This window comes from Rhinopithecus bieti, unplaced genomic scaffold, assembly GCF_001698545.2.
Source record: "Rhinopithecus bieti isolate Rb0 unplaced genomic scaffold, ASM169854v2 scaffold_1558, whole genome shotgun sequence".
NCBI classification, from domain to species: Eukaryota; Metazoa; Chordata; class Mammalia; order Primates; family Cercopithecidae; genus Rhinopithecus; species Rhinopithecus bieti.
The window spans coordinates 1892689-1906156 of NW_016803701.1; the positions used below are offsets into that span (position 1 = coordinate 1892689).

A 13468-nucleotide genomic window follows, 5' to 3' on the forward strand; every position below is an offset into this window, starting at 1 on the left:
TCCTTTGTAGGGACATGGATGCAGCTGGAAACCATCATTCTTAGCAAACTATCACAAGAACAGAAAACCAAACACCGCATGTTCTCACTCATAGGTGGGAACTGAACAATGAGATCACTTGGACTCGGGAAGGGGAACATCACACACCGGGGCCTATCATGGGGAGGGGGTGGGGGGAGGGATTGCATTGGGAGTTATACCTGATGTAAATGATGAGTTGATGGATGCTGACGAGTTGATGGGTACAGCACAGCAACATGGCACAAGTATACGTATGTAACAAACCTGCACGTTATGCACATGTACCCTCGAACTTAAAGTATAATAATAATTAAAAAAATAAATAAATAAAAGAAAAAAAAAGACTCTCAACATCATTATTCATTAGGGAAATGCAAATCAAAACCACAATCAGATATTACTTCATACCCATTAGGATGGCTATAATAAAAAGACAGTAACAAGTGTTGGTAAGGATGCAGAGAAATTGAAAGCCTCATACATTGCTGATGGGACTGTAAACTGGCGCAGCCACTTTGGGAAACAGGTTGGCAGTTCCTCAAATGGTCAAACATATGATCCAGCCAATTTCATTCCTAGGTGTATACCCAAGAGAAATATACATATATTCATATAAAAACTTGTACATGAATCTTCATAGCATTATTCATAATAGTGTATGGTTCCCGTATATAAAATGTCCAGAACAGACAAATCCAAAGAGACAGAAAGTAGATTAGCAGTTGCCAGGAGATAGGGAAGGGTAAATTGGAACTGAGTACTAATAGGTACAGGCCTTCTTTTGGGTGGGGAGTGATGACTGTACAAACTGTGAATGTTCTAATCACCACTGAACTGTACACTTTAAAATGGTGAATATTATGTTATATAAGTGGATTATATTTTAAAAGGAATGAAGTATTGATACAACTTGGATAGATCTCAACAGAAGTATGCTCAGTGGAAAAAGCCAATCCCAACAGTGTATATACTACATGTCTAAAATACATACATATATAGTAGTTATATATACTATATGATTTATATAGCACTCTTGAAATGACAAAATTATAGTAATGAAGAACAAATTAAGAGTTTGCATAGATTAGGGATGGCACAGAGATAGGATAGGGCTGGAGAGTTTATGGATGTGGTTACAAAAGGGCTGCACAAGAGATCCTTGTGGTACTATTCTGTCTTGATTTGGTGGTTTGTACACAAAACTACATGTGTGCTGAAACAGCACAGAACTAACCACACTCACTGTGTACATGTAAATCTGAATGAAATGAGTGGTTGGGTTAATTTCAAGATCATGGCTGTGATACTGGGGTAAATTGGGTTAAGGATACATCCAGTACCATTCTCTGTACTATCTGTTCCACTTACATGAGAATGTAATTATCTCAAAGTAGAAAGTTAAATTTTAAAAAGGAGGTAGCTAGAGAAATTCCTTAAAATGTGATATGTATTCAGGGAAAAGTGCAGTATATGAAGGAATACTAACCATAGCATAATAACCTTGTGCATACATATTTTTGCCTTGATTATCTTCAGGGTAAATTCCTAGATAAATGATTGCAGAATTAGAAAGTAAATGCATATGTAGGATTGTGTTAATTTTAAATTAGAGAGAACTCACAACGTATTTCTTGCAATTTGCTTGTTTACTTTTGAGTCTCAAGAAGGTTTTACAGTTTTCCTCATACAGGAATAAATTTGACAAGAAATGTGCTGAGTCTCAATATTTCATGTTCTGTGTTGCTACTTCAAGTTGTCTTTTCTCCTACCACTGGATTATCTCACTGGTTATGTGAAGGCTACTGATTTCTGGGTGATAATTTTATGTCCTGCTACTTTTCAGGACTACTTTTATTGTTTAAATTAGTGTATTACTTCTAAAATACTTTTCCAGGCTCATGAAACCATCTGCAAAAATCCAATTCTCATGTCGTGAAATTTCTTCCCTACATGCGTTAGCTAATACCTGTAGTATAATATTAAAAAGTGGTGGAAACAATGGGTATCTTTACTTTGTTCCTGATGTAAATGTTTCCCCATTAAGTAAGATGCTAGCTTTAGGAAAAAGATAGACACACAGACACATATATTCATGGAAAGAAAGCATTCTTCAATTCTTGGTTCTTGAATGTCTTTATCACGTAAGTGTTGGATTCTGCCGAAGGTTTTTTTGGCATCTGTGGAAGTAGCCTGTTCTATCTCAGCTCTATTAATATGGTATATTACATTAATGGATTTCCACTTATTGAGTCACATTATGGAACATCATATTCCTGGAATAAATTCACTTTGTTGTGGGGTGTCATTTTTTATCAGTTGCTAAATTATCTTCACTATCATATTATTTAGTACTTTTAAATTAATATCCATAAGTGATGTTGGTCTATAATTTTTCTTTTTCATGCTGTATTTATCAGGTTATATCTATTTCCTAAAAGAATTATACAATTTTTCTTCATTTTTTATGCTATGGAATAATAATTTATGAGACACTATGAATATTGGTTTTTGACAATTACATAGAAGTCCACTGAGAAACCAAGTGAGCCTGGTGCTTTTCTGTGGAGTAGTTCTTTAATAATTTTCTTTATTTCTTTTCTGGAAATTGGCCTGCCTAAGATTTCTACCTCTAGTGTGTCCAATTTTGGTAAAGTACATTTATGTAGGGAACTGTTTCATCTAAGTTTTCATATTTATTTGCAGAGAAGTTTGCAAAGTAGTCTCTTCATGAGTTTTAAATTACTTCTTTTTCAGTGATCATTTCCCCATTTCAGTTCTTATTTGTTCTTTCTCCATTTTGTGATTAAATTAGCTGTGTGTCTAATTTGTTAATTAAAACAGATTTATTTAGATCTATTTTCTATTCATTTTACATTTAGTGGCAATTTTATCTTTATTATTTCCTTGTGTGTTTGGTTACTCTGTTTTCTTTTTTTCTTGCTTTTGAAGTGGGGAATTCATTTATCTTCTTACATTTTTATTGATAAACATAAATAAAAGTTATAAATTTCCTCAGCTCATTGCTTGAAGTGAATACATAATATCTGATGTGCAGACTTTTCATTGTCATTGTTTTTTTAGAAATTCTTTATTTCAGTTTCTTTTTTTGTTCTAAGATGGTGGATTAGAGGCTTTTAGCATGCCTCAGCCACTTGGAAATAGCAAGACAGTGCATAAAGAGCAACTCTGGGGGCTTTAATTCAGTATGGAAAACAGGAATCCACCAGAATCATGAAAGACACCCTAGGTCCTGGAGAGAATGCAGTCAAACAGCCCCCTGCCGATAAAAGTGAGTGAAGCCCCAGTAGGACAGAGGGGCAGTGAGCCTCCCTCTGTGACTCACCTTTCCACTGAGCAACCCTGGCCAAGGGAGAACACTTTGTTTCACCCAAGCCCTGCACCTAACTCCTGGGCTCAATCAGTCCTCCTAGGTAGCTGGGATTACAGGCATGCGTCACTGCACCAAGCTTATGTTTTCTTTATGAGCTAACTTCTGAGCATTTTTGGGACTGTTCTATCTGTACTTAAGAAGAAGGTATATTACCTATTTTCAGGTTATAAAGTTCCATAGAGCATAAGATATACCCTAGTGATTATGTTGTTTAGGTGTATTATATTCTTTTTTTGTCTATTTGTCTTATACTGAGAATAGTATAAGTCTCCAACTGTCACTGGATTTCTATGTCTCCTTATATAAAGGGGGATGTCATTGTTTGTTGTATAATCCTATTATATCTTAATTGTGTTTTTAGCATTTAAACTTATCTTTCCTTGTAATGCTTAATGCATTTTGGTTTAAAATCTACCCATCTGATATAAGGGTTGCCACCCTGCTTTCTTTGTGTTTTTTGGTTTTGTTTGTTTTTTTGTTGTTGAGACAGAGTCTCACTCTACCACCCAGGCTGGACTGCAATCGCAGCCTCCCAGGTTCAAGCAATTCACCTGCCTCAGCCTCCCCAGTGGAAGGGATTACAGGGGCCCACCACCGCACCTGGCTAATTCTGTATTTTTAATACAGACAGGGTTTCACCATGTTGGTCAGGCTGGTCTCGAACTCCTGACCTCAAGTGATCTGCCCACCTCAGTCTCCAAAAGTGCTGGGATTACAGGCATGAGCCACCATGCCTGGCCCCTTCTTTGCATTTTTATTTGCCTATTACACACTTGTCTATTCCTTTATATTTAACCATTCAGAATAAATCATGATTTTGTTGTAATTTTATATATATAGTTATATTTACTGTTTCCTTGGTATATGTTGTTGCCATTTCATTAATTTCTTTTGATAGTCTTTCTGCTGTGACAAATTATTTTTCTTTGTTAAATTTGCTGTTTCTCTTTCTAGATGACAAATTTGCTCTTTTTTTAAAAAATTTATGTATTTAGGAAGGTTTGTATTTTGGTCCTAGTTGTTACCTTTATACAAGTAGGCAAATCTAATGCCAACCTCATATTCTTTTCTCCCTTTCTAGTTTGTTTCATCTTTTAGCCTGGAAGTCATCAGTATGTTTTCATGATTGTTACTATGTAATAATTTTAGTAGAATTTGTCTTGTAGGTGATTACTTCAGGTACATTTTCTTTAGTACTTGGTTAGATTTTTCAATTTGTATATTATGTCTTCATTTACTTCCAAACGTTTTTCTTGAATGATAAATTTTGGTATTAGTTCTGTTCCACTATTTTATCTTCTCCAGTAACTCTATAAACATGTAAATTTGATATTCTTGTCTTCCAATTCAACCACTTCATAACTCATTTTTCTTCTTTCTTTATCTCACTTTCATTCTCTTGGTGGGTTTTCCCATTTTTCTTCAATGTTTTAGATTAAGTTTTATTTCAAATCCATTCTTCTTTAGATACCTTGTATTAGTCCATTTTCACGCTGCTGCTAAGGCATACCTGATACTTGGAAATTTACAAAAGAAAAAGGTTTAATGGATTCACACTTCCATGTGACTGGGGAAGCCTCACGATCATGGTGGAAGGTGAAAGGCACATTTCACATGGCAGCAGACAAGAGAAGAGAGCTTATGAGGGAAACTCCCCTTTTTAAAACCATCAGATTTGGTGAGACTCATTCACTATCATGAGAAAAGTACCGTAAAGTCCTGCCCCCATAATTCAATCACCTCCCACCAGGTTCCTCCCATAACATGTGGGAATTGTGAGAGTTACGATTCAAGATGAGATTTCAATGGGGACAGCCAAACCATATCATTCTGCCCCCGGCCTTTCCCAAGTTTCATGCCTAACATTTCAAAACTAATCATGCCTTCCCAACAGTCCCCCAAAGTCTTAACTCATTTCAGCATTAATTCAAAAGTCCAGAGTCCAATGTCATCTGAGACAAGGCAAGTTCCTTCTACCTATGAGCCTGTAAAATCAAAAGCAAGTGAGTTACTTCCTAGATACAATGAGGGTACAGGGAGTAGGTAAATACAGCTGTTCCAAATGGGAGAAATTGGCCAAAACAAAGGGGCTGCACACCCCAAGCAAGTCTGAAATCCAGCAGGACAGACAAATCTTAAAGTTCCAAAATGATCTCCTTTGACTCCATGTCTCACATCCAGGTCATGCTGATGCAAGGGATGGGTTCCCATGGTCTTGGGCAGCTCCACTCCTGTGGTTTTCCAGAGTACAGCCTCGCTTCTGGCTGTCTTCACAGGCTGGTGCTGAGTGTCTGTGGCTTTTCTGGGTGGATGATGCAAGATGTCAGTGGATCTACAATTCTGGGATCTGGAGGACAGTGGTCCTCTTCTCACATCTCCATTAGGTGGTACCCCAGTAGGGACTCTGTGTGGGGGTTCTGATCCCACATTTCCCTTCTGCACTGCCCTAGCAGAAGTTCTTCATGAGGGTCCCACCCCTGGCAGCAAACTTCTGCCTGGGCATCCAGGTATTTCTTTACACCTTCTGAACTCTAGGCAAAGGTTCCCAAACTCCAATTCTTGTCTTCTGTGCACTTGCAGGCTCAACACCACATGGAAGCTGCCAAAGCTTGGGGCTTGCACCCTCTGAAGCCACAGTCCAAGCTCTATGTTGGCCTCTTTCAGCCACAGCTGGAGCAACTGTGACACAGGGCATCAAGTCCCTAGTCTGCATAGAGCACAAGGATCCTGGGCCCAGCCCATGAAACCATTTTTTACTCTGAGGCCTCCAGGCCTGTGGTGGGAAGAGCTGCCAATGAAGACCTCTGACATGACCTGGAGATATTTCCCCCATTGTCTTGGGGTATTAGCATTCGGCTCCTTGTTATTTATACAAATCTCTGCTGGCTTGAATTTCTCCTCAGAAAATGGGATTTTCTTTTCTACCACATTGTCAGGCTGCAAATTTTCTGAACTTTTATGCTCTCCTTCCCTTATAAACTGAATGCCTTTAACAGCATCCAGTCACTCTTGAATGCTTTGTTGCTTAGAAATTTCTTCCACCAGATACCGTAAATCATCTCTTTCAAGTTCAAAATTCCAGAAGTCTCTATGGCAGGGGCAAAATGCCGCCAGTCTCTTTGCTAAAACATAACAACAGTCACCTTTGCTTTAGTTCCCAACAAGTTCTTCATCTCCATCTGAGACCACTTCAGCCTGGATTTCATTGTCCGTCTCATTATCAGCATTTTGGTCAAAGACATTCAACAAGTCTCTAAGAAGTTCCAAACTTTTCCACATTTTCCTATCTTCTGAGCTTTCCAAACTGTTCCAACCTCTGCCTGTTACCCAGTTCCAAAGTCCCTTCCACATTTTTGGGTATCTTTTCTGCAGTGCCCCACTCTACTGTTACCAATTTACTATATTAGTCCACTTTCATACTGCTAAGACATACCCAAGACTGGTCAATTTACGAAAAAAAGAGGTTTAATGGACTCACAGTTCCACGTGGCTGAGGATGCCCAACAATCATGGCGGAAGGTGAAAGGCACATCTCACATGGTGGCAGATAAGAGAAGAGAGCTTGTGCAGGGAAACTCCCCTTTTTAAAACCATCAGATCTTGTGAGACTCATTCACTATCATGAGAACAACACGGGAAAGACTCGCTCCAATAATGAAATCATCTCCCACTGGGTTCCTCACATGACACATCATTTCTTCTTGGACACTGATGTTCTTAGGTTTTGATTTCCAATTTGAAATGTTTCTGTCTTATGACTAATTGCTTGTTGGAGGATATTTAATACAATTATATGATTTTATGAAAGCATCAAATTATCACATGTACCCCTCAAAATATGTATATCCATTATGTATCAATTTTAAAAGTTACTTTAATAGGATACGAAAATTATATGGTTTTATAACATTTTTTTTTTCCTGCTTCAGTATTGTTTTCCTGGGCGGTGAAGTTCATTGGCTTAATTATTGTTCTCAATTTATGTGATTTTTAAAAATTAATTTTGCAAGGTAGAACCAACCCAAATGCCCATCAGTCAACAAGTGGATACAGAAATTGTGGTATATATATATAATGGAATACTACTCAGTCATAAAAAGGAATGAATTAATGGCATTTGTAGCAACCTGGATGAGATTAGAGACTATTATTCTAACTGAAGTAACTCAGGAATGGAAAACCAAACATTGTATGTTCTCACTCATAAGTGGCAGCTGAGCTATGAGGATGCAAAAGCATAAGAATGACACAAAGGACTTTGGGGACTCAGAGGAAAGGAGTGGGAAAGGGGTGTGGGATAAAAGACTACAATTGGGTGCAGTGTATACTGCTCAGGTGATGGGTGCACCAAAATCTCACAAATCACCACTAAAGAACTTACTCATGTAATCAAACATCACCTGTTCCCCAATAACCTATGGAAATAAAAAATTTTTAAAAATAAAAAAAAAAATAAAGATACTCAATTTTAAAGAAAGAAAAAATTAGTTTTGCATAGACAGTGTGTTTGCTCCTCAGGATTTCTATGGAAAGGGCTATTTGATTTGGATGGTTTATGAAATTTTAAATTCAAGAGTACCTGTTGAGGTTCAATCAGGCTGATGGGAAAAATATTAGAGAGTTATAGAAATAGACACAAATCTTGGAAGGCCAGAGGTTTGCATAACTTCGGTAATAGATCTGGCTAAAGGTGGTGTGATCCCTTTACCTTTAAACAAATTAAAATAGTAATAAAGGCAGAGTAGTTTATCTAGCTAGCTTGTTTACTCATGTGATCTTAAGACTAACTTTTGATGTACCCTGGGTGCTTAAGTGCCTTTTACTCAGGAAGCCCACAATGTCAATTACCCTCTAATGGTGTTGACTCAAGCTTTTGTTAATTAATCTTACTGAATAAATACAACTCTGACTAGCTGATCAGGGCCGAGTCACAACTGTTCACAGGATTCAGCAGACAGCCTGTAAGCAGCTCGGACCTTCAGTTGGACTGGCAGAGCAGAATATCTGTGTGTCAGTGTACTTTATTCCTCCGTCGCTGGGTCAGAGGTCTGCAAGGGACAGACTCCCACAGCTCGTGCCCCCTCCAGAGAAATGCTGCTGCAAGTAAATTCTTCTATAAGCATGCCAAAGTATGTTGTTGTTGTTTGTTTTTATTGTATGGCTTTTCTGGCTTTAAATTTACCTTCTTAACACTGCTTCTTTGCATCCCACATGTACTTTACCAGAATGCTGTTTTCATATGTTCACACTTAAATTAAGGTTGACTTTATCTTTCTAGAGGTGATTTTTGATCAATCTTAGGCCTTCCACAAACATCCCAATTCCTTCTTTTGCAGTTTAATTTTTCCTCAACCGCTGTGCTCACAGCTTGTTACAAGAGCATGAGAGCCTGCTTGTATTTGGTATTTAATTTTCTACTCCCAGGCAATTTGAAGTTTGTTTATTTAGTGTCTGCTATTTATGCTGAAAGCTTGGGTTTTGTGTCGTTTTATTTGTTCTCTTTTATTATATTTTTATAGGATATGCTGATTCAAACCTGCATCACTGCCATTACCTCAGCTATCCAAAATTCCCCAAATTTTTAAAATCAGATTTGAGAATTCTAGAACTCTTACTAACTCATCATGAGAACATGTTTCCTTCCTGGTCACCAGTTTTTTGTAGTCTATTATGTTTACCATGCAGCCCCCTTTCTTGTTGGGTGGCAGTTGGTAGATTTTTGGTTAATTTTTACTCGTTTTATTAAATAATTGGTTATGGAAACTGTAAGTAACTTTTAATCTGCTATTAAACATTGAGTTATTGAAGACAATACAGTTGTTTTTATAGTGTCAAAATGTTCATTATTACTCTTGTCCTGTTGATATCAAAATACCTATAATAAAAATTAGAGTAAAAGCCTAAATAATTGTCTTTTAGATGAAGAATCATAAATAAATTCATTCATAGTATGAATTAGCTTTTAAAATATACACATTATAGATTATGGCAGTGAATCCAAATTACTATTGGATTTATTTAAAAAGTACTAAAATGATAAAATAGATTAAGGCCCTTTGAGGACATTTCAACAACCAACTTAAAGAAAGCAAAAAATTCAGTTTAACACAATATTTACATGCCTGAGCCTGCTGGTTAAATGAATTTCTACTTTATTCCTCACATCCTATGTCATTATATGGTTACTTGATCAATAAATGTTTAATAAGTTGCCTATCATGTGTCAGCCTCCAGTCATACACTGGTGAAAATGATGGATAAGATTTTTACCCTCATGAACCTTACAGTTCAGAGGGGGTTTACAGATAAGAATCATAATAAAATGCATGGCAGTATGATACAGCATGCCTGGGATGGGCTGGGGACGAGATGGGGATGGGGGTGGCTATTTATGATATGGCAATCAGTGAAAGCTTCTTTAGAAAGATGACATTTGAAGAGAATCTACCACGCAAAGGCCTTAAGAAAGAAGCTTTGGGGCAGTGGAAAAAGCAAGTGCAAAGACAGTCAAGGTAGGAACCAGCCTTAAGAAATACCTAGGTCAGTTTGCCGTGGTACACAGACCAAGGAAAAGAATGGTATGAAATGAGGCAGATGCTAGCAAGAACAAGATCAAGTAGGAGGCTAGGAAAAGCAGTTTGGATTTTATTCTAATTGCCATTGAAAGCCACTGGAGAGTTTTAAGCAGACTTACAATATTTTCTGATTTAAGTTTTTAAAGGTCACTGATTACTACGTGGAGAATGGACTGTGAGGGGGCAAGCAGCTTGCTCCAAGTGGCAGAGACTAAGGTTGTAGTAATGGAGAAGATAATGAGTAAATGTATATAGCATGTTTTATATGGGAGCTGACAGGACTTGTTTATAAATTGACTGTAATTGTAAGGACAAAGAATAGAATCTAGGATAATGGCTATAGTGCCAATACTTATTGCAAGACAGAAGGCAGGGTAAAAATTGGAGGCCTAAGGGAATGCAGGTTCCCCTGAGGTAGGGGATTCTCTTTCTTCCCCTATCTCTCATATATACCTGAAGTCGTAAACTGAGAGGAAAGAAAGAAAGATAAAAGACTGAGAACCAGATCATACCAGTGAACTCATCCAATCCAAAGTGCTGGAGTAACAGCCTTAACCTATACTGAAGGAGAGAAAGAAAAGAGCTTTGAACCGAATAGATGACTGGTTTTAAAACCAATAGGTTGAGTCTTAGAAACTGAAGTGGGACCATATAATTCAAACTAGCCTGAAAAGTTAGGGAATTGGACCAAATGATGTGGGAAGATGCAACCCAAAGGGAATAGAGGCTGATATTGCACATCTGAAAGTAGTAATAGGAAAAAATAAAATACTTTTATGTTTGTTCCTGAAGATTTTAAAAATACTCAATAAACCAAGTACCATGAGTGATTCAAGAATGAGGAAGTGGTCAGTTATGTCAAAAGCTGCTGACAAGTTTAATGGAATAAGACAGAACTGACTTTAGCAGTTCTCTGCAATATGTTTATAGCTGATTACCTTGATGAGTCCTTTTATAATAAAAGTGACATAAAAGCCAGATTGGCGGGGTAAAAAAAGAGTACAGGAAGTGAGTAAATGAAGGTAACAATTAAAGACAAGTGTTTGGGAAGGTTGGCCACACACACACACACACACACACACCAGAAAGACACAAAGGCAGACCATTTTTAATCATAATAGCTGCTTAATTTCCAGCATGATTCACAGAGATGTCACTATCATTCTCTGGCAATCATCTGCAACCAAAATATAGATGGTGCAGGAAAAGAGTAATTTTCAAATAGTTCTTTGTTTTCTTACCTTCACTCATTACATTTAATGTGTCTTGTTTTCCATCTCCTTCTTGTGACTGACCTGGATCCAGTGAAGTCTGAGAAAGGCTAACTTCTGCTGATAACTGGTCAAGACTTTGGTAACTTTTCCTGTAAAGCAAGGATGAAATACTACTTGAATTTCTTTTCACAAAAAAAGAATTTCTTGAGTGGTTCTTTAATGGTTTTCAATACGTTAAATTTCTGGTTAAAATTCTCCCCGTCATTTCTCCTAAATTTTGCTTCGTATTTTTTGCTTCAGTATGATCTCCTCCATCATACTTTCCCTCTACCCTCTTTCAAAGCATATCTGTTTAATCCATTGGAAAACAGGAAAAAACAATTTGTCAGACATAATCTTCATACCAATTTTTGATTACATAGATGGTTAAGAAATGGGAACTTCTGGTTATTACCAATTTTCAAAGAACAGAAAATCTTCACATTACTCTTAATGAAGATATAAAGTTGGCATAACAATAATGACCTAGTGTCTCTTAAGCACCTCAGAATTCTTCAGTGCCTTGACATTAATACAGTTTATATAAACAAAAACAAATTATTATTACAAATTCCTGTAATTAAGAAGTTTAAAAAGTGCTAGGTAATAAAATACCTGTTTGTATTAATATACATCAAGATGATTAAATTCCCCTCATCTAGTTGCTATTTTGAGGCCCATTTTCTATTAAGCTAATAAGTTAATTATATTAGATGTTAAATTCAGTTATAAATGGAAAGTTAATGAAAGCTTATTATTAACCTTTCCTCATATTTGGTTCTTCAGGATAAAACCAACCCAAAAGATAAATGCAGCTTTGGTGTTACACTTTACATAACAGGACAGAATTATTATTTCTATATATAAGTGGTCTAGAGAAAGAATATGTTTTTCAGCCTCAATATCTATTATTTCCTAAGGTAGCCAAACACCACCTAATTTCCTAGAAATATGTTTTACAATAATTTTTATAGGAATGTACATATAATTTAAATTATCTATTTCACAGTTATCTCTAGTCATATACACAAAAGTAGACTTAGTTACAGGTTTCCAAAAATATGTATATTAAATGTGATTTGAATGTTTATATGTAGTCTCCATTTTATGTTAATTCACGACTCCATTCAAAATGGGGAGGAAGGGGGGAAATAATTTAGTAACTGAATAACAAACTAGATTCACCGTTTAAAAAAAAGCAAAGCCCAACAGGTTTTACCAAAACAAGTTATTTTTAATTGCTTTTGTACATATTCTCCATCAATTTTATTAAGATTTTATAAGATTTCATAATAAGTAGATATATACAACAGGCAAATATTTGTCTTTCCCTCTAAGAAATGAAGAATGAGGTGACAGAATAACTTTACCAGCTTACAAAACAGTGTTCTCACTTTATAATTTGATGACTTTTAAATGCTTATAGTATTAAAGTCCTTAGTTAAAATAATTTTTAACTACCAGGAAATTCTACTATTGCAGGAAACTTACGACGATCACAACAGATAACATTTATATGAGCTACGTAATGTGCATTAAAAATGATATCTAATATTTATATAGCACTTACTATATGTTAGGCACTTGTCTACATATATATGAATTTATTTCATCCTCATAGCTACCATAAGAAGCTAGAATTATTACTATCTGCACTTTATGGCAGAATAAACTGGGTCACAAAGAGATTAGATTTAAACCTGTTAGTCTGGCTCTAATTTTCTCTCTTAAATACTATGCTATCCACTCCCTAGTATAGGAAGAAAAGATCTGGCTTCCTATTTTATTAGAAATCCTTCTCTGGCCGGCATAGTGGCTCACACCTGTAATCCCACCACTGGAAGGCCGAGGTGGGAAGATCAATCACCTGAGGTTGGGAGTTCAAGACCAGCCTGACCAACATGGAGAAACCCCATCTCTACTAAAAATACAAAATTAGCCGGGCGTGGTGGCACATGCCTGTAATCCCAGCTACTTGGGAGGCTGAGGCAGGAGAATCGCTTGAACCCAATAGGTGGAGATTGTGGTGAGCCAAGATCGCACCACTGCACTCCAGTCTGGGCAACAAGAGTGAAACTCCGTCAAGAAAGAAAAAGAAAGAAAGGAAAAAAAGAAATTATTCTCAAGAATGGCCTTGTTTAATGAGATAGATCATGTAAACTATTTAATCATATTACAGAAAATTTCACTTGATTTGCATATTAAAATCTTTTTTTTTTTTTTTTTTT

The 13468-nt window shown here is 36.5% G+C and overlaps 1 protein-coding gene across 2 annotated transcripts in view; it reads right to left on the bottom strand.

Moving 5' to 3' along the window:
• Nucleotides 1-13468, bottom strand: part of RUNDC3B (RUN domain containing 3B) — a 199866-nt gene that overhangs the window by 10517 nt on the left and 175881 nt on the right. For both annotated transcript variants that reach the window (XM_017851665.1, XM_017851655.1), the window contains one exon: nt 11229-11350. In XM_017851665.1, coding sequence (XP_017707154.1) covers nt 11229-11350 — 122 coding nt within the window. The remainder of the gene's footprint in view (nt 1-11228; nt 11351-13468) is intronic.